The sequence below is a fragment of the Pongo abelii genome, chromosome 10 (genome assembly GCF_028885655.2).
Source record: "Pongo abelii isolate AG06213 chromosome 10, NHGRI_mPonAbe1-v2.0_pri, whole genome shotgun sequence".
Taxonomy (NCBI): domain Eukaryota; kingdom Metazoa; phylum Chordata; class Mammalia; order Primates; family Hominidae; genus Pongo; species Pongo abelii.
The window spans coordinates 105,493,204-105,514,361 of NC_071995.2; the positions used below are offsets into that span (position 1 = coordinate 105,493,204).

The window sequence follows — 21,158 nt, forward strand, 5'->3', positions numbered from 1 at the left end:
ACTCTGTCTCAAAAAAAAAAAAAAATTTAGGGGAAAAAACCCCCCAAAACAATGATATAACAGTAAAAAATACAAATAAAAAATACAGTATAACAATTTACATAGCATTTATGTTGTATTGGGTATTATAAGTAGTCTAGAGGTGATTTAAAGTATATGGGAGGTTGTGCAAAGGTTATATGCAAGTGCTATACACTTTATATTAGGGACTTGAGCATCTGTAGATTTCAGTATCTATGGAGGTCCTGGAACTAGCCTTCTGAGGACACAGGGACAACTGTATTTATGAAACTTTATATTATTTATTTATTACTCTGGTATCTCAGTTTTGCTACCTTATATAGTTGAAGAAAACTTATAAAGGATAAGAAATGTGGTCTAGAACAGTGCTTCTCAAATTATTTGAGATGAAGGATCAAGGTCTTGTCTTGTTTGTTTTTCCCTAATTTGCAGTAGGCCAATACTTTTCTAAAATATAATAAAAATTAATCACTAAAAGAAATAATCATCAAATTACTATGAAAGTTTCTAAATGCATACTCTTCTTTTATGCTTGTCTCACCTTATGTACCTATCAACATGATCTAGCAACAAGGAGCTGGTGAACTGGCACTAATCAATAGACGATTCTTCTAAGTAGTATTTGCCTCAGAAGTGTTTTCTAACAACCTATTTTGGATTCCCAGAATCTAGTAGGTGAACTGTGGTATCAATCTTTTAAACAAAGACATTTTCTTTATGTATAAAACTTTTAATTTTTTAATAGTTTTAGAAATCACCTCTTAAGATAGTATATAAATCTTGATAGATCATTTGAATGCTCACATATGCTTCATAGCATGCTATTTTGTTTCATAGCTAAAGCCAAAGATGGTCTTTGTTTTATTGATTCAGAGTGAAAAAAAAGCCTACTATTCTGGAGCTCAAAGAAGGTTGCCTTAGAGGGCATTTAGTTTTAATGCATGGTGTGGAGGGGAAAAAAGGCCTAATAAAGTGACATGCTCAAAATCACAACAAATTGGAGACAGCTATGGTGTGATCATAATTTACAGTGGAAATTACATTGGAATCAGATGATCCAGATTGAGTCCTGATCTTTTATTTCTTAGCCAAGTGGCTCCAGGCAATCATTTAACGTTTTAAGAATTGTGTGGTGGGGCCTGGCATGGTAGCTCAGGCCTATAATCCCAGCACTTTGGGAGGCCGAGGTGGGAGGATCACCTGAGGTCAGGAGCTCGAGACCAGCCTGGCCAACATGGCGAAACCCCATCTCTACTGAAAATACGAAAATTAGCGGGCGTGGTGGTGTGTGTCTATAATCCCAGCTACTCAGGAGGCTGAGACAGGAGAATTGCTTGAACTCGGGAGGCGGAGGTTGCAGTGAGCCGAGATTGTGCCACTGCACTTCAGCCTGAGAGACAGAGAAGGCTCTGTCTCAAAAAAAAAAAAAAAAAAAAAAAAAAGAATTGTGCAGTAGGTGTTCAGTAAGCATTTCTTAGATTGAGAAACATAAAAGTTTTTTGTAAACTGTAAAGCACATAAGCAAAAAATATTACAGGTTACACATCCCAAATCCCCAAACCTGAAATCTCCAAAATTTGAAACTAAAAAAAAAAATTTATGGATACGTAATAATTCTACATATTTATGGGGTACATGTGATACTTTGACACAAGTGTACACAATGTATAATGATCAAGTCAGGGTAATTGGGGTATCCATCCTCTCAAACTTTTAACATTTCTTTGTGTTAGGAACATTCCAATTCTGTTCTTCTAGTTCTTTTGAAATATACAATAAATTATTGGTAACTGTAATTGACCTATTGGGCTACTGAACACTAGATCTTATTCCTTCTAGTGGTATTTTTGTACCCATTAACCAACCCCTCCATATCCACCTCAAAGCCACTTCTACTACCACTTCTTAGGAAGAAATAAAACATATTTCTTATTTATTATTTATTTCTTAGGAAGAAATAAAACATAATAATAGTCACCATTAAAGAGTGCTTATTATGTCCCAGCGTCTATTTTATAACATCCCTGTGAGATATGGATGTTATTTCCTTTTTCTTTTTTGATCCTCCCACCTCAGCCTCCCAAAGTGCTAGGATTATAGGCATGAGCGACCACACCCAGCCTCCCATTTTTTAAAAATGGGAAACTGAGGCTAAGAAGTGTCTAAATCATACAACTGGTAAAAAAAAAAAAAAAAAAAAAAAAGTCACACAGTGGCAAACCCAGGTATTAAACTCAGGTCTTTGATTTAAAAGCCACTACAATACGTTTTCTTCTCTTGTAAAAAAGATGTCCCTTCCGCCCACAGAGAGCTTTTAGTAGTTGAGGCAAACTCATAAAAAGAAAACTGACAGGACGGATGTGCTAAGCACCAAATGATTGCTACAGATTTGTGGTTTAGGTATCCCTTAGAAAAGAAGAATGTTGAGGGCTGAAGTGGTTAGGGAAAATTTTATGTTGAAAATGTGTTTTAAGCTTAGCCTTCGAGAATTGCTAAAACTTAAATAGAAAAGGAAAAGGACTGATGTGTAGAGGGAGGCTGTAAAAAAGCAAAAAAGCTCAATATGAGATAATTTGGAAAGAAATACAGCTAAAGAGGAAAATTTGATAAGAATAGTATGAAAGAAGACTGAGAGCAGGTTAGCAGATCTTAAGTGCCAAACTGAGGACTTTGACATTTTACCTTATAATAATGTATAACAGATAACCTGTACTGAACATTTATCACTTGCCAGGCACTGCCCTATGTGTTTGTACATGCACGATCTCATTTAATTCTTGCAGTAAATGAGGTCCAGAGACAAGTAACTTGCCAAGGCCACAGTTGTTCAGAAGAAGAGCCAAGATTTGCATACAAACAATTTAAATTCAGAATTTCTACTCTTAATTACCACACTGATTTGGTTTTAGAGTCTATGGTGGGTTGAACAAATTTCAAGCCCAGGATCACTGACGTTAAACAAGTAATATGCCTCACACCTTTGGCAGTTTTTAACATTTTAGTTAAGAAAGGTAATGTGACAATAGAAACTGACATTTCATTCCTGTCCCTGCCACCCTTACACATCTTTAGCACATGGCAGTGAAGGAGAAGTCAAGGTAATGTGCTAATGGCTTTCAAATCTGCCTGTTTTTCTGTGTTCGTCTGGTCAGGTATTCTCAGTTAACCCTCGACCCTAACGTCCAAATTATGTCACTCTGTTGTTAATCATAGTTCAGTGATTCTCACATTGTTTATTCTGGACCAGCAGTAGCATCCACTAGGAATTTGTTAAAAGTCTGTTTATTCTGGACCAGCAGTAGCATCAACTAGGAATTTGTTAAAAGTCCCATTTCTGGACCCTCATCCCAGACCTACTGAATCAGAAACTCTAGGGATGAGGTGCAACAGTCTGTTTTTTAAAAGTCCTTTAGGTGATTATGATGCATGATGAAGTTTGAGAACCACCTTTAGAGTCCTCTCTAGGATTTCAGTTTGGGAGCAAACTACTAAAAAGTTTTTGGCAATCCTTGATGGGTAGATGTGGTGGCAGGGCATACCATGCTGAAGGAACAGTGGAGGAAGGACTCAGGATGTATCATGGTCAGGGACTGGGGGTCAATTTGGAACACCTGAAGAAGAAACTGTGTGTTTGCATTGTGTGTATCAGACAACAGTAGGAAAGGGGAAATTGGGCCCATTTCAACAGCATTCTGTGGGCAGCAGGGAGGTATGAAAGGTGTTTGAGGAGAGCAGAGCATGTTTTAGGAAGAGTAAAATCAACTTAAATAGTTATAGCACAGAAAAGTACTGACAGGGCAAAATAAAGGGGAAATACAAGAGCACCTTTGAAACATGGAAGCAGTACACAAACTCAACAGATAGAAGAGCTATAAAGAATGCTGCCTTTTCAACCACTTTTATTTGTTTCTGATAATATTCTTTAAATAGGAATTATTGTATTGAGTAAAGCATTAAATATGTCGATTAAATATCACTTATTGTTTTTTACGTGTTTTTGGTTCTAAAAATTGTAATTTAAAAAAAGAGCATCATTGTCCAAAAGTGGTATTAATTTTCAAGAGATATTGCAAAAAGCTGTGCAACAGTCACCGTGTGAGGTAGGTCTGTAGTGAGAAATGGTATGTTCAAGAACAACTATGATTAAAAACTGCAAAAAAATCTTGTCTTTGCTTGCCGGATGATCTTCTACAAGCTTTTAGATGAAGCAGTTTTTAACTATAAATTTTGTAGGCACCTTTAATCTCTTTCATGTCTCAGAGTTTCTCAGTCCCTTTGGTTTATGTATAGCCCTGGCTGTTCCAATTTGTCTTCAGGCTCTGCTCTTTTTCTTTCTTGAGTCTGAGATTATTAGGAAGAAAGGTACCATATTGCCCATAGGTTTTTTTTTTTTAATAATTTTATTGTTGCTATTGTTTTTGGTTTAGAATGGAAGAAAGATATTTGTGTGCTTTTAGATATGTAGAACTCCAAATTCACATATATATTTTATAATACCTTATTACATGTTTCTCAACTTAAGGAGGAAGGTAGATATTTCCTTCTTGAATAAAATAGTGTGGAAACAAAGGTGATCTGACTCCACCCCTAGGAATATACCACATGTGAAGTAGTATGTAGAATGTATTTTTTTGTCTTGAATGTGAAAGATCTAAATATGGAGAAAATTTTCCCTGTTCTGTATACTTTTAATAATGGGCACATTATACTTTCCACTATCCCCAAACTACATTCAAAAAAAGTGCTTTGACAATGATACTAAAATATTAAGAGAAAGTCTTTTCTAAATATCAGGTATGTCAGGGATAGAACTGACAATGTTATGAAATTTTTTTTTGGCTTATCAGATAAAGTTCTTTTCCACATCTATTTAGAGAACGTAATACAGTCATCCCTCTGTATCGTGCAGTCTGCATCTATGAATTTAATCAATTGTAAGTTGAAAATACTCAAGGAAAAAAAAGGATAGTTGTGTAGAACATGTACAAACTTTTCTGTCATTATTCCTTAAATAATACAACGATTTACATAGCATTTACATTGTATTAGATATTATAAATAATCTAGTGATGACTTAAAGTATACAGTAAGAAGTGCATAGGTTATATGCAAATACCATGCCTTTTTTTTTTTTTTTTTTTGAGACAGAGTCTCGCTCTGTTGCCAGGCTGGAGTGCAGTGGCACGATCTTGGCTCACTGCAACCTCCGACTCCCTGGTTCAAGTGATTCTCCTGCCTCAGCCTCCCAAGTAGCTGAGATTACAGGCATGTGCCACTATGCCCAGCTAATTTTTTGTATTTTTAGTAGAGACGGTGTTCCACCATGTTAGCCAGGATGGTCTTGATCTCCTGACCTCATGATCCACCTTCCTCAGCCTCTTGAAGTGCTGGGATTACAGGCGTGAGCCACCGCGCCCAGCCTTCTATACCATTTTATATAAGAGACTTGAGTATCTGTGGATTTTATTATCTGCAGACGGTTCTGGAATCAATACCACACAGATACCAAGGGATGACTACATTTAAAATAGGCATTTTTGTAGCTGATGACTATGTGCACATAGCCTAGGTTTCCTGACAAGATCATAATGGGACCCACAGGCAGCCTCTTTTTATTGAAGAATTAAGTCTGATGATAGATTAATAGAAATTTTGTAAAATCTTATATTGGTAATAGTAGTTGTTGTTTTTATAAGATGTAAGGGAGTACAGAAATGTTCAGTGATAGAGTAGTTATACCTGCTTGCCTCACATATAAGGGTAAGCTTGAGAGACCCAGACCTGCAGTTTGTAGAGAAGAAAGCTGACATTGAATTTTGAGGGAATGGTCAGTGATCCTTAAATTTGGCAATGGTATAAAAAAATCCTTTTTAGGAAATATAAGATATTTGGGTTCATTCTAGAATTGTTTTTGAGATACTGATAGCAAGGTTTGGAACCAGAACTACTACATATATTTGTACAATCTGTGCCCTACAGCAAGATAACAAAAGAAAGCTAAAATTCTGTCCACAGTCTGAGCTTTCCAAGCTATGTGTGCTTTTTAATTTGCCCACCCAGTGGGAACTTCTTTCTGTAGTTTGTATACCAGGAGGGGTCACCTTTTTGCAATTGGCTCAAGGCATAATATATGCTAATTCAACTCTATTTGGAACCTAACACTTGAATAATTTTTTATCAGTTTGTCAGCAAAAGTTCTTCTCTGGGGTTGTTTGATGATTAAATATTATTAGATCTTAGCTAAAGGGGGTTCTAGGGTTTCTGAAACACGGGACTGCTGCTGAAGAACTATAAATTCAGAAGCAATAGCACAACTAAAACTCAGCAGAAATGCATACTTCTTTAAGTCTTTTTGCAAGAGCCTGTACTCTGGACAAATATGAACCAATTCTTAAGACGTTAATCTTTATTTCTGGGAAGGGAACAGCTATGATTCAAACTGATTGTCTTCCGTCCTGATGGTGACCTTATATTTCAGTTTCTAACATTCCGTGATTTAAAAAATAATAAAAACCTTTTCTCTCTGGATTTTTAGCTGTTGTTAAATACATTGGCAGAGAAACATTCTGTGTTAAGTCATTTGAGCCAAATAATGATTTTTGCATACTCGTTCTTGTTTTTCAGAAACTCTGTGAAGGCATATTTAAAGTCCTTATAAAGGACATCCCAACAACATGTCAAGTGTCCTGCCTGGAAGTACTCCGCATTCTCTCCAGAGACAAAAAGGTTTTAGTTCCTGTAACAACTAAGGAAAATATGCAGATACTGCTGCGGCTAGCCAAGCTAAATGAGTTAGATGATTCTTTGGAGAAAGTATCAGAGTTCCCAGTTATTGTGGAGTCATTAAAATGTCTGTGTAATATAGTGTTCAACAGTCAGATGGCACAGCAGCTCAGCCTGGAACTTAATCTTGCTGCAAAGCTCTGTAACCTCCTGAGAAAGTGCAAGGACCGGAAATTTATCAATGACATTAAGTGCTTTGACTTGCGCTTGCTCTTCCTTCTGTCACTTTTGCACACCGACATCAGGTCACAATTGCGCTATGAGCTCCAGGGACTACCGCTGCTAACCCAGATCTTGGAAAGTGCCTTTAGCATCAAGTGGACCGATGAGTATGAATCGGCCATAGACCATAATGGACCTCCTCTCTCACCTCAGGAGACGGACTGTGCCATTGAGGCCCTCAAAGCTCTCTTCAATGTGACGGTAGACAGTTGGAAGGTGCATAAAGAGGTAAGGTAGAGAAGGCTATTTTTGTCTACCTGGAATTTAATTGGTCTGGGACATCCCTAGAGTTTCCTGCAAGAGAAGAATACAAGTTGGGAAATGGAAAAAGTTCCCACTTCTCCCATTAAGCAATTGTGTTACCCAGGATATACTTCTTAACCATTGTAAGTCTTATTCTTTCCATTTGTGTGATAACACCTATCAGAATAGGTGTAAAAATAGACTGCTATTTTGTAAGATGCCAAATATAGTTTTCTGAGTTGCATTATTCTCTCTTTTTAAGAGTGCCTCTTTCAGGAATAAGGTTTAAATTATAAGATTTGAGGGGAAACAAAACAATGTGGTTGATAAAGCTATAGGCATTTTCAGTGGCTGCCGTCTTAAAGAAAAGTTAAGACAGATCAAGCCAATTGAAGTTGATCAATCAGAATTATTGTCTGCTCAGGAGAGTAGAAGATGCTCTGTGTGTGCCTATCGTCCCGGTCTCTGGGAGGTTTCTCTGTAGTGTTAGATAACTATCAGAGGTATAGGACCACAACTAGATATCTGTGCTCATATATAAGTTCTAGAAAACAAGCTGATTATACCAGAGTGTGGGAAAGGTTATTTTAAACCACTTGACTTATTTCTAAACAAAGATCTTTCTTCACTGTGGCTTGGACCCTTCAGCAACCCAAAGTGAGGCAGATTTGATAGTTTACATTTGAGTACCCACAAGAACAATATGCTAAATAGGAAACTTAGTTTAAGGAAGTCAACAAATTAAGTGAACTAGACATAAGCTTTTTTCCCTCCTTCTAGAAGCATAACATGTCACATTTATTCTCTTTTTAGCTTTAAATAACTTGAAATTCACCCCCTGCTGTAAAAAGAAAGAGATTTTGGTTCCAGAGCAAATTGTCTTTTTTGACAATTGACTTTAAGATTTAGGCTAACATTTGAAACACTTCTCACCCATGAGTAAAGATCTGTTTTTGCCAGCAGCCTACTTTAAAGGGATTATCTCAGTGCATTGTTATAGTGGGAATATGCAGACATCTGAGCTTTAAAGCGCAAATAGGTCTGTATTTTGAAACGAAATATTTGAATATCAGTCCTAACAGCTGTTCTAGATGACTGTAGTATGGTCAGTTTTTCCTGGGACTTGGCAAGAAAAGATGTGGAAAGCCCACATGCTCCATTTATGCATTGAAACCAAATATTTGGAAGTATTTAAAATGTTATGTTTCTATGCTTATTTGGTACCTTCTATGGTTATTTTTCTTACGCTGTTTGTTTTGGGGTTTTTAAGTTCTCCATTTGAGACCTTAAATTCCGGAGACTGTTGGTTTGCCATTGTTAGAGCCCCCTGTTATTTAAATTATACCCAAAATAGTAGCTCACACTGTTCAGATTCCTGACAAAAAAGGGTTTAAAATTCAGTGGCTACACAACAGTATATGTATGAGATGGATGATAGGTAATAAATATCAGTATATTGAGATTATCCCTCATTAGTATACTTAAGTTATAAGTAATATTGGAGCTAGAAGAAGCTTTAGAAAATGTTGAAGTAGCAGATACTCATTCTGTATTATAGAATATTTATTCTTCGAAAGATACATGAAAAGGATCAGTAATCCTGGAGCAGGTATCTCTGACCTAGTACCTGTTGTGAGTCAGTTGATATAGCCATTATAAAATATGCACATTTAATGTGACTCTGGGCTATTATTGAAGTGCTCAGAAATTTAAATACTATTGAAAATAAGATTCTTGCCAACCCAGTTAGATAAGAAAGTCTTCATGAGTTTCCAAAGTCAACTTTTAGCAAACATTTAGTCATTCGTTCATCCAATCAGTCTGTCAGTCAGTGAATATTTATGGTCAATTGCTAGACATAATGCCGAGCATTATGTAATATTTTGGCAAATAATAGGCATTGTCTTTGCCTTCATGAAACTTCAGTTTTTTTAGGTGAGATAGGTAATAAATCAGTAAACAAATATATAATTCAAACTCCGTTAAGTGCTAGGAGAGAAAGAGCGCACTGATTGAGAATACTTAGTAAGAGAAATTTTCTGAAGGTCTCTCCTGAGATCTGGAAACAGAATGATTCAGCCATTTGAAAAACTGGGGGATAAAAAATTGGGGGATGAACATTTTGTGGAAGTTAAACAGTGTATGAAAGACAGAGACCAAAACATAGAGTACTTTCTAGTGAGGGACCCACAACATAGCATAATGAAAATCTCTCGGCCAGGCGCGGTGGCTCACGCCTGTAATCCCAGCACTTTGGGAGGCCGAGGTGGGCAGATCACGAGGTCAGGAGATCGAGACCATCCTGGCTAACACGGTGAAACGCCGTCTCTACTAAAAAAAAAAAAAAAATACAAAAAATTAGCCAGGCGCGGTCATGGGTGCCTTGTAGTCCCAGCTATTTGGGAGGCTGAGGCAGGAGAATGGCGTGAACCCGGGAGGCGGAGCTTGCAGTGAGCAGAGATCATGCCACTGCACTCCAGCCTGGGCGACAGAGCGAAACTCTGTCTCAAAAAAAAAAAAAAATCTCTCACCAGAGTGCAAAGAAACTTGCTACTAAGAGCCCATTTACCTGGATTTTAATATCTGCTTGATTGTCAGACAAAAGACACAAAAGACAGTTTACTTCAATTGGGCAAGCCCATAAAGAATTGCCAGAATTTTAAAACAGTGACTGAAATAAAAGGATATGGAAAACTTTTTGTACAGAAGAATCCAACTTTTAAAATAAACATTATTTTCCTTTTTACGAAAATAATATATGCTCATTGTATAATATCGAGGAAAAAGGCATATAAGCAATAAGAAAATACAAATTACCTGTAAACTCACCACTCAAAAGATAGACACTTTTTTTTTTCTTTTTTTTTTTGAGACAGAGTCTTGCTGTGTCGCCCAGGCTGGAATGCAGTGGTGCAATCTTAGCTCACTGCAACCTCTGGCTCCCGGGTTCAAGCAATTCTCCTGCCTCAGCCTCTGGAGTAGCTGGGATTACAGGCGTGCGCCACCATGCCTGGCTAATTTTGTATTTTTAGTAGAGACGGGGTTTTACCATGTTGGCCAGGCTGGTCTTGAACTCCTGACCTCATGATCCACCCGCCTCGGCCTCCCAAAGTGCTAGGATTACAGGCATGAGCCACCGCACCCGGCCTCTTTTTTTTAACTAAAGAAACAGGGTCTTGTCTGTTGCCTAGGCTGGAATGCAGTGGTGTGATCATAGCTCACTGCAGCTTCAAACTCTTGGGCTCAAGCTGTCCTCCCGAGTAGCTGGGACTACAAGTGCAGGCCACCACACTCGGCTAATTGTTTTTTATTCTTTTAAGACATGGGTCTTTCTATGTTGTTCAGGCTGGTCTTGAACTTGTAGCCTCAAGCAATCTTCCTACCTCAGCCTCCCAAGTAGTTGAGATTACAGATGTAAGCTACTGCACCAAGCACTATTTGCCTTTTGGTGTATATCTTTCTTTTTTTTGAGATGGAGTTTCCCTCTTGTTGCTCAGGCTGGAGTGCAATGGCGCAATCTTGGCTCACTGCAACTTCTGCCTCCCGGGTTCAAGTGATTTTCCTGCCTCAGCCTCCAGAGTAGCTGGGATTACAGGCATGTGCCACCACCCCTGGCTAATTTTATATTTTTAGTAGAGATGGGGTTTCTCCATGTTGGTCAGGCTGGTCTCAAACTCCCGACCTCAGTGATCCGCCCGCCTTGGCCTCCCAAAGTGCTGCGATTACAAGTGTCAGCCACTGTGCCTGGCTGGAGTATATCTTTCTAACTATTCTTCATTGTATAATATATAAACGAATATATATATACATTTTTACAAAAATGCAGTCATTTAATAATCTTAGTCTTTTTTCTTCACAATAAAAGTTCATAAAGAGTAGGTTTTCAACATGTGTTTCTTTAAGCCACAAGGTTCCTAGCAGTGGCCTCTGGGAGTAATTGGACAGTGTTCCAAGTTCCTCCCTCTCACTTTAAATAAAGAGCACCAATTGTTCTTGCTATTGCTATTGCTTTTCTTTAAATATAGGTTGTAATTAAGATTTAACTTGGGGGATAAAAAGGGTTCTTCAACCCAAAATAAATTTTTGATGACCACCTTCTAACTTCTTGTGAAATAATACATACTTATAAGTATAAAGAGACCTATGAAAATAAAGAATATGGCTGGGTGCAGTGGTGGCTCACGCCTGTAATCCTAGCACTTTGGGAGGCTGAGGCAGGAGCATGGCTTGAGCCCAGGAGTTTGAGACCAGCCTGGGCAACATAGTGAGACCTGATCTCTACAAAAAATAAAAAAAGATAAAAATTATCCAGGCATTGTGGCATGAGCCTATAGTCCTAGCTACTTGGGAGGCTGAGGTGGGAGGATCACCTGAGCCCAGAAGGTTAAGGCTGCATGGTTGTGCCACCGCATTCCCACCTGGGTAACAGCGTCTCAGGAAAAAAAAAAAAAAAAGAGAAGGAGGAATACTCATAAGTATATAAGTATATATAAAATATATAAAATACTTATATATTTTATACTTAGAGTATTCCTTCATAAGGAAAGATGTATCAACCTTCAACAAATCTCCCTTTTGAAGACACTTAGATTGTTTGCAGTTGCTTGCTGTTTTAAATTCTAATGATTTTTCTTATAAAGTCTTCGTAGATACATTCCTGAAATTGGTGGGCCAGAGGGTTTCAAAGTTTCAAGGTGTTTTTATATATGTTGCCAAATTTACCTTCAGAAAAATATTGTTGGTTTATACCTTTTCAAGCCCTGGGCATTTCACTTTTTAAAATCTTTGCCTGTTTCACAGCTTTACAATTACAGAAAATGCAAACATTTGGTTTTAAACTGTTTTAGTTATTTTTATGACCACTTTCATTTACAGTTCACCAAAAATAGAAAATTAATGACTAGGTTTTTCTTGAGGTTTAGCAAATTAGTGCAGTTTGTTCAATTTAGATTCGTGCCTCAGTGTTAAATTCGTGCCTGCCTGCTGATGCCATCAGCAGATTAATTTGGAGTTTGCTTTCCATTCAGTGGGAAATGTAGCTAGCCTTATTTCCACATGTGGAATCAGCCTCTGTCTCCCTTTCCTAAAGGTAGTGTGTTTTAAAAAGCCAATTGATTTCTTTAGCAGGATATAAAGTCAGTTTTAGAAAAGTTAATTGAAATGGTCTTGTCTTTGTCTTCCTCCTGCTTTAACACTTTTCTAAATATCTCTGTTGATGGAAGAGAGCATGTTATTCTAGGGACTGTAAGAGATCCCTAGAATGAAGACCACATTCCCTTCTCCCGTGCTTCCAAGGTATCATTGAAACGTAATAAGAAAGTACAGACCAGCAGACATGTTGGAAACAGACAACCCAGTGCACACAGAGAAGTACAAGTATCTGAGTAGTCAAAGGATACCATTTAAATGAGATAAAACAGTGAGTGTCCATAGAAGTTAATTAGGAATGTCACAAAAGAGGTTAGTTCCGTGATTATTTTAGAGACTTTGAAGGAAATATGCAGTAGTGGAATCTGTAATTAAGATGTGAAAGTTATATAAAGAGATCCCAAAGAATTTCCTGAGTTTTTTTTTCCATTTTAATGTTACCTCATTTTGATTTTCACTATCACAACCAAGCCTGCTTGCTGTCTTTCTCTTCCTTTGCCCTTCATCCTTATGGACTTCTTTTCTCTCTCAGCCTTTGAAGGTGGTATCATTTCAGGAGGAGAGAATATTGATGCCCTGAAAATATCAAAATTAAATCAGGAAACAATTAATTAACAGTTGTATAAGCTGTTTGTATAATGCTTTGTAAAAAGCAGTTGCATTTCTTTGCTGGCATCTTTGTGAGACAGGAAAGAGCATTAACCCAATTTGACAAGTGAGGACAGTGAAGATCAGAGAGTTTAAATTACCTAGGGAAAGTCACACAGTAGAATAACCAACAGTAGAAAATAGTGTCTACTTTAAGCTTTGTTAAGACTTCTTCAGTGATAGCACTCATCCAACAGATATTTATGGAGACATAGACTAATGGAATAGAATAAATAGAGTTGATACAGTCAACTGACTTACAGGTAACATTGAAGTGCAGTAGTGAAAGAATGGGCTTTTTAATAAATAGGGCTTTATCAATTGTATGGCCATGTGGAAAAAAATGAATTTGAATCCCTATCTTATACCATACACAAAAAATTAATTTGAGATGGATGAGACCTAAATATACAAGGTAAATAATAAAGCTCATTGAAGAGTATCTTCATGACTTTCTCTCATGCAAGTCAAACATTTCTTATATGAGCAAAGATTTCTAAAACAGGACAATATAAGGATAAAATCATTAATTAAAGAAATGACAAATCGATTTTCATTAAAGTGAATTCATCAAAAGAAGCAAAAAGACAAGACACCAGGAGGAGAAGATATGTGCAATGACTCTCTTCAGAATACGTTAAAAAGTCCTACAAACCCATAAAAATAAAAATCAGACACCCCAATAGAAAAATAAGCAAAGGGCATTCAGGTGCGGTGGCTCACGCCTGTAATCCCAGCACTTTGGGAGGCTGAGGCAGGAGAATGGCGTGAATCCGGGAGGCGGCGCTTGCAGTGAGCCAAGATTGTGCCACTGCACCCCAGCCTGGGTGACAGACCGAGACTCCATCTCAAAAAAAAAAAAAAAGAAAAGAAAAGCAAAGGGCTTGAACAGGAACTTCACAAAAGAGATATCCAAAGAGTAATAAACATATGAAAAGGTGTTCAACTTTATTAGTCATCATAAACATGTATACTACAATCAAGAAATCACTACACATCCACGAGAATGACTAAAATTAAAAAGGCTGACTCTGACAAGTATTGGTGCCCCTGTAGAGCAACTGGTGGGGTATAAATTGGTATAAGTACTTTGAAACACTGTTGAGCAGTACCTGGTAAAGCTTGACATATGGGTATAACCTGTGACTCAGCATCTCCTCTCTAGGGTGTATACCTGTAGATATCAAATGACATGTAAAAATTGTGTTCACATCAGCACTTTTCAAGATAGCCCCAAGCTGGAAACAATCCAAGTGTCAATCAGGAGAACAGCAGATAAGTAAACTGGCATATTCATACATTGGAATACTATATAGCAGTGCTTTCTTAACCTATCTGTAGGTGAGGGACCAGATTTTTTTCCCTAAAAATCTGTCAGGATGAAACTCTTGTGTAATACAATATTACACACAACGCCAAACTGCTCAAAAGTTTCTAAATGTTCACACATACCTTCTGTACTCATGGTGTTGCAGGCCAGTGATGAACAGGGTGGGGACCAGCAGTGGTACACAAACATACTTCAAATAGCACTGCTCTCAAACGATGACAAAGAACAGACTGCAACTACACAGAGTAATGTGAATGAATCTCACAAGCCAACACAAGAGTCTGTATTTTATGATTCCATACGTATAAAGTTCAGTAGCTACCAAAATACTAACCTGTGACATGAACAAGTTAGAATTACCCTTGAGGAGCAGAAGATGGTCATTTGTAGGGGGTATGGAAAGAATTCTGGGATTCTTAATCTTGGCATTGCATGATTTTTATATTGGTTATATGGGTGTGCTCATTTTGTCAAAATTTAGTTGTACGCTTATGATTTGTGCACTTTTCTGTATGTACATTATACTTAACATTTACATTAAAATTTATCGATGACCTATTAAACACATACCCTCTTTCCTCATTAAGGTAATAGATTAGTGGAGGAAACAGAGTATATGCAAGTAAACAAATGTGAAATTACAAATTATGATTTCATGAGAGAAAAAAGAGTCTTCTCGGAGAAGATACTTTAGCTGAGACCTGGAGTATGCAAAGGAACCAGCGATGCAAAGAGCAGAGGCAAACAATCCAGGGATTTTGGTAGTTGTTTTGAGTAGAGAAATGGAGCTAATTTAGTGGGTTTAGAGTAAAAGAGGACATTGTAGACATAGGGTACAACTTGGGAGTTGATGTTATCAAAACTGGAAAAGGTAAAAAGTAGAATTTTGGTTTGCAGCTGCAAATAATGGAAAGACCGAATGGATAGATTTCCAAAAGCCTGTCAACATCAGCATGAAAAGAGAAAGATTTTTATATCTAAAATAAAGGAAAATATAATTTAAAGGGAAGTGTATTCCCTAGTTAATTTTTAAAACCAAAGGAAATAAGATCTTATCAAGAGTTCAGTAATGAATGCGTTTCACATTGGTATTTAACATATGAGAGAATTTTTTTTTTCTTTGAGATGGAGTTTAGCTCTTGTAGCCCAGGCTGGAGTGCAATGGCATGATCTCGGCTCACTGCAACCTCTGCCTCCCGGGTTCAAGCAATTCTCCTGCCTCAGCCTCCCGAGTAGCTGGGATTACAGGCTTGCACCACAATGCCCGGCTAATTTTTGTATTTTTAGTAGATACGGGGTTTCACCATGTTGGCCAGGCTAGCCTCTTAACTCCTGACCTCAGGCGATCCACCCGCCTCGGCCTCCCAAAGTGCTGGGATTGCAGGCGTGAGCCACCGCGCCCGACTCATATGAGAGAATTTTTATTCAGGCGTTTGAGATGGATAGTGAATGGGACAACATTCATTCCAACCCTTCCAGTCTTAGTGTCTCTGTCATTCCAGTAGTGCTCTTTGTTTTTCCCCTTTCCCCCTATAATGATTTATCATTTGTTTCAGCTCTGTCAGTCTTGCCTTTTGTTCCCTTCCTCTGTTATCCTTCCCCCAACCTTCAAATGTTTTATTGAAAGTATTAAAGCACTTTTATGCATATCATTTTCTTTAATCCTTTGTAACCCTGACAGAACCCTCCAGTATTTGGAGTTTCATGTGGGGAAACTGAGGCTCAGAGAAACTACATGACTTGTCTAAAGTGCCAATCTAGAGTCCTGACCCCAAGTGCAGTGCCTTTATTTCAGTTAGGTCACTGAGGCCTCCTTCTCATCCAGCTCTATACATGATGATGTTATATTTAAAATGTTATTGTCCACATTATGAGTTGCGAAAGTGTGCCCTAATTGCTTGCTAGATTTTAGGAGAGACATCTTCCTAGAAGGGTTATGTGAGTTCTATATATGAATATAGGATATATGTGTATAATTTATGAAAATATATCACTTCACATGGATTTGAAATCAATGATATATTAAGAAGTTTTGGCCGGGCGCAGTGGCTGGCACCTGTGATTCCAGCACATTGGGAGGTCAAGGTGATCAGGAGTTCAAGACCAGCCTGACCAACATGGTGAAACCCTGTCTCTACTAAAAATACAAAAAGAAAAAAAAATTAGCCGGATGTGGTGGTGGGCACCTGTAATCCCAGTTATTTGGGAGGCTGAGGCAGGAGAGTCACTTGAACCTGGAAGGCGGAGGTTGTGGTGAGCCGAGATCACACCATTGTACTCCAGCCTGGGCGAAAAGAGCAAAACTCCATCTCAAAAAAAAAAAAAAGAAGTTTTATAATTTTTTAGTAGTTTTTGAGGTAGTTGGAGTCTTCCTGAAATATGGCATATCCAGGCTCTCTATCACAGTTGTCTCTAATTTCATGTGTCTTCTTAATTATTTAAAATCTGGAAGAAGAAAGATATGACTTTGATGCAGATAATTAAAGCAGGTGTAATGGCCCAAGATCTCACTAAAAATGAAGAAAACCAAATGATTATTCAGGGCTTAGTTTATTTCCTACTGTTTGCCTTCTTGCGTCTAACTCCCTGTGTCTCTTTAATACCACTGCCAATGAGTAAACATTGGAGATCACTTGTTTTTCATTACTTGCTGGTAGTTCTGGGGGAATTAGGATATTAAGATTGATTAAAATGAAGTTCGTGGATTTATTGCTTTGAAAGTTAAGAGATGAGACATTTTTATTAAGGATGTACAACCAGTCTTTGAAATAACCTGGTAACATCACATCTGTTGAAACTTTTATAATGGTTAGTAAACTGGAACAGTGCACCATAGAACAAACGAATTTAGGCTTTTTGGAAATGAAAAAAAGTCTCTAGTGGAATTGAATCTTAAGAAGGTAAACGAGAGTGGCTAGGTCAGCATTTCTGGAAGTGGTTATGGTTGTTCATATGAGATAGTGACTATTAGTATTGCCTCAGGAATTCTTCCTAGGATATTCTGCCGTCTAAAATGTATGGTATAAGAATGATTGTTTGGGGTGGGCAAGAGATGTAGTAAAGTAGCAGACCCCACTGTTAAGGCATTCAACCCCCAATGTTTCCTTTCTTTTTTATTTGCCATAGAGTGATTCTCATCAGTTCCGTGTAATGGCAGCTGTCCTTCGTCATTGTTTACTAATCGTAGGTCCAACTGAAGACAAAACAGAAGAGCTACACAGGTGGGTAAGCTCTGTATTGATATCGCAATGAAGGACATCATCAGTTGTTGTTGGTTTTATGCATCTAATTTCAATTGTTATAAGCACAAGAAAGTGAAAATACTACAGTAAATCAGGTAACTGGTAGGTCAGAAATAATTATCATGGAAATCATTACTATGCCCTGATGAGAAATTTTTATTCTGCCCTCTTTCACTTTGTTATATTGCGGCTCAACAGGAGAAGAGAATTTGGCATTTGTTGCAAATGCCACAAATAGTTACTGTTCTTGGTTTTATCCAGAACAGCAATAATAGTACACAGTTATTGAACACTTACTCTGTGGCATTGTGCTAAGTGCTTTATAACGATTAACTTCTGTTAATCACCATGCCAACATTATAAGGTAGATTCTGCAATTTTTCCTTTTAATAGATGAGGAAACTGATGCATAGAAAGATCAAGCAATTTCTCTGAGATTATACAGCCCTAACAAGTGAAAGAGCTGGGATTTAAACCCTGCTTTTAGTTACTACACTTAACCAGTACTCTCATTAATTTCATTTGAGGAGTACTTACCGAAAAGTATATATTTTGGCAATGATAGTTTTATTTTTTAAAAAACTTGTAAGAATTAGGGCATAGTGTCTAGCATTAAAATATATAAAATAGGCCGGGTATGGTGGCTCACGCCTGTAAACCCAACACTTTGGGAGGCCAAGGCCGGTGGATCACTTGAGGACAGGAGTTTGAGACCAGCCTGGCCAACATGGTGAAACCCCGTCTCTATTAAAAATACAAAAAAAAGTAGCTGGGCATGGTGGCACATGCCTGTAATCCCAGCTACTCGGGAGGCTGAGGCAGGAGAAACACTGAACCTGGGAGGTGGAGGTTGCAGTGAGCCAAGGTCGCACCACTGCACTCCTGTCTAGGCAAAAGAGTGAGACTCCATCTCAAAAAATTAATTAATTAATTTTTAAAATAAAATATATAAAATAGTTCAGCTGGGTGCTGTGGCTCATGCCTGTAATACTAGCACTTGAGGAGGCTGAGGCGGGCAGATCACTTGAACTCAGCCTGGGCAACATGGCAAAACCCTATCTCTACTAAAAATACAAAAATTAGCTGGGTGTGGTGGCGCACGTCTGTAGACCCAGCTACTTGGGAGGCTGAGGTGGGAGAATCTCTTGAACCTCTGGAGGCGAAGGTTGCCATGAGCCGAGATTCCACCACTACACTCCAGCCTGGGTGACAAAGCGAGACCCTGTCTCAAATAAATAAATAAAATAGTTCAAATTTTGCGACTTGTCTGTTAAAACTATTAATGGACTGCTGTAAAAATTTATCGTACTCTGAGAACAACTGAATAAGAATTAATGCATTTTTCCAGTTCTCTTTCCATTCTGGATCAGATTTACAATAACAAGAGTTCTCACTTCATCATGATACTACTCATGGTGCTTTATTCTATATGAATACAAATGGCATTTTAAACAATTCAAATAAACTCATATCTGCAAACAAATTACTTTGGCATTAACTCTACAAAGAATTTAACATAGGGTTGTTCTTAATAGTAGAAATTCCTTTTTGAACGCTTAAAATATTCAGTTTTCCAAAATACGGCTTAAATAAAACTATAGAAACACAGCCACAGTATAAAATGAAACATATGCTTGTTATTTTTCAATTAAATCCATATTATTTTAGTTATGATCAGCAACTTATTATTTGATATTGTACTGAATTTGCTGGTAGGTTATCTCCGTGTACTCCCTGCCCTGCAGCCTGTCAAAAGACTGTTTTTTTCTTGATTAGAAAGTGTAATTTTTTTCTGTAGCTACAAATCAAACATTCCTTTAGTTTTCTTAAGACAGTACCTTTAAAAAAAGTCAGATTAACTGCAATAAATCATATCCTAACAAGATTTTATTAAGCATTTTGACCCACTGTAATTTTTTTTCGTAATTAAGAGACACTAGAAATTTAGACCCTAAAACTAAAAGGAAATGCTCTTATAAGCCCAAGAGTAAATTAATTTTTTTAAGAAGTCAGATATCACAAGTTAAATAATCATACAAGGATGTGAAAGGAAAGCACTTTGACCAAAATTGCTATACTAGTCACAAATACATTGCCAAAGGTTTCTCCGAATAATGAATTTAATATCTTGACGCAGCACCCAGTATTTGTTGAAAGAGAGCAAGACTATATAATAGAGGTTTTTAAAATAAAGTTTTTTTTAAAAAGTCATATTTATTTTCCTTAGTGATGCTCGCTTTTTTCTTTAAATTTGCTTTTATCTTAACAGTTACTTTGATAAAAACCTGTCGGCTTCACTGTAAATAAGGAGCATGCCTAGAGCCACAGACAGGATTTATGAGTATTTCTCAAAAGCTTTCCTGGGAGATTGAGGTTGCTGCTGACTTAACAGTTTATCTGGAATGGCCTTGCATGTTCCTTTAATCAGAATTAGAGTGATTAGTATCATTTTGAGCAGTAATGACTCCAGGCTAATCCATTTAAATACAGTGAAAACGGCACTAACCTCAAAGTGCTATTTTAGGAAGCTTCTGTAGTGATCCTGAAAACAATTTTTCTCTGTGTGTGTGTTTTAAGCATAAAAATTTTTTTAAAGGATTTCAAAGTAACATCTCAAAATCCATTTTTGAAAGTTATTTTCTAAGTTTGTTTTTGCTGTTTTTTGGACACTTTGATTTGCTTTAAAGAAAAGTTTAATGAAATAGGTAACCCTGGGTAGTATAGTGTATGGTTGTGCTTTATCATCAAACCCAAAGAGTTGTGATGATGATTAAATGAGAGGTTCATAAAGCACCTCTTCCCTGGCAATGAGAAAATACTCAGTAAATGGCACTGCTGCTGCTGCTGCTGCCACTGCCACTGTGCCACTGATGTGCTACTTCTATTAGTATTATGATAAACATACTGGATTTTATAATATTTAGTTATTTTAAATCTTTCTTTAAAAGTTGTTTGTTGATTTTGATACACTGTTTAGGAACTTATGCCTATGTTTATCCTGTGATCGTGTAAAGACATCTTTTTTCTTTTAATCCAAGTGTTTCTGAAGCCAGATAAGTTCTATGATATATCCAAGTTAGGAGCCTATAAAGATGCTTTAGGAGAAAAGTAAGTTAAAAAAAATAGCCTGGCAGCTTTTTCTGATACGTTGTCTTTGTAAGACAGTGCAATTTTTTCAGAGAAGTCAAGAGGACATGGACATAGAGATGAAATGAGTTAGCTCGTAAAGACAGCAGACCTTGACCTTCATTTCCACTAATCAACATTTTATATGGCTTTTAAAATCAATTCTCTTTCATTTCCTTTTGTCTATACTTAATGGTAACAGGTAGGTTGTTGGTATGATCCACATTTTTTGCTTCATTGAAGGACATCCTAATTCTGTTCATTTCTATGTGCCTGAAAGTATTTTCAGCACTCCAGTCCATAATCAACAAGCTTATGCATAAATACTTAGCTCAAAAAAGTTGGCATGTGGTTGTGGTTTTATTTTATTTTGGAGAGAAGGGAAGAAATCAGGA

At 37.3% G+C, this 21,158-nt stretch overlaps 1 protein-coding gene across 13 annotated transcripts in view; it reads left to right on the top strand.

Annotated features, from left to right (window-relative positions):
• The window catches only part of RIC8B (RIC8 guanine nucleotide exchange factor B), a 112,620-nt gene that overhangs the window by 33,729 nt on the left and 57,733 nt on the right, over window positions 1-21,158 (top strand). For all 13 annotated transcript variants that reach the window (XR_008512114.2, XR_008512115.2, XR_008512118.2 and 10 more), the window contains 2 exons: window positions 6,646-7,254; window positions 17,522-17,616. Coding sequence is in view for 7 of the 13 variants with exons in the window: in XM_009248184.4 (XP_009246459.2) it covers window positions 6,646-7,254; window positions 17,522-17,616 (704 nt within the window). In the remaining 6 variants the exon portion in view is untranslated. The remainder of the gene's footprint in view (window positions 1-6,645; window positions 7,255-17,521; window positions 17,617-21,158) is intronic.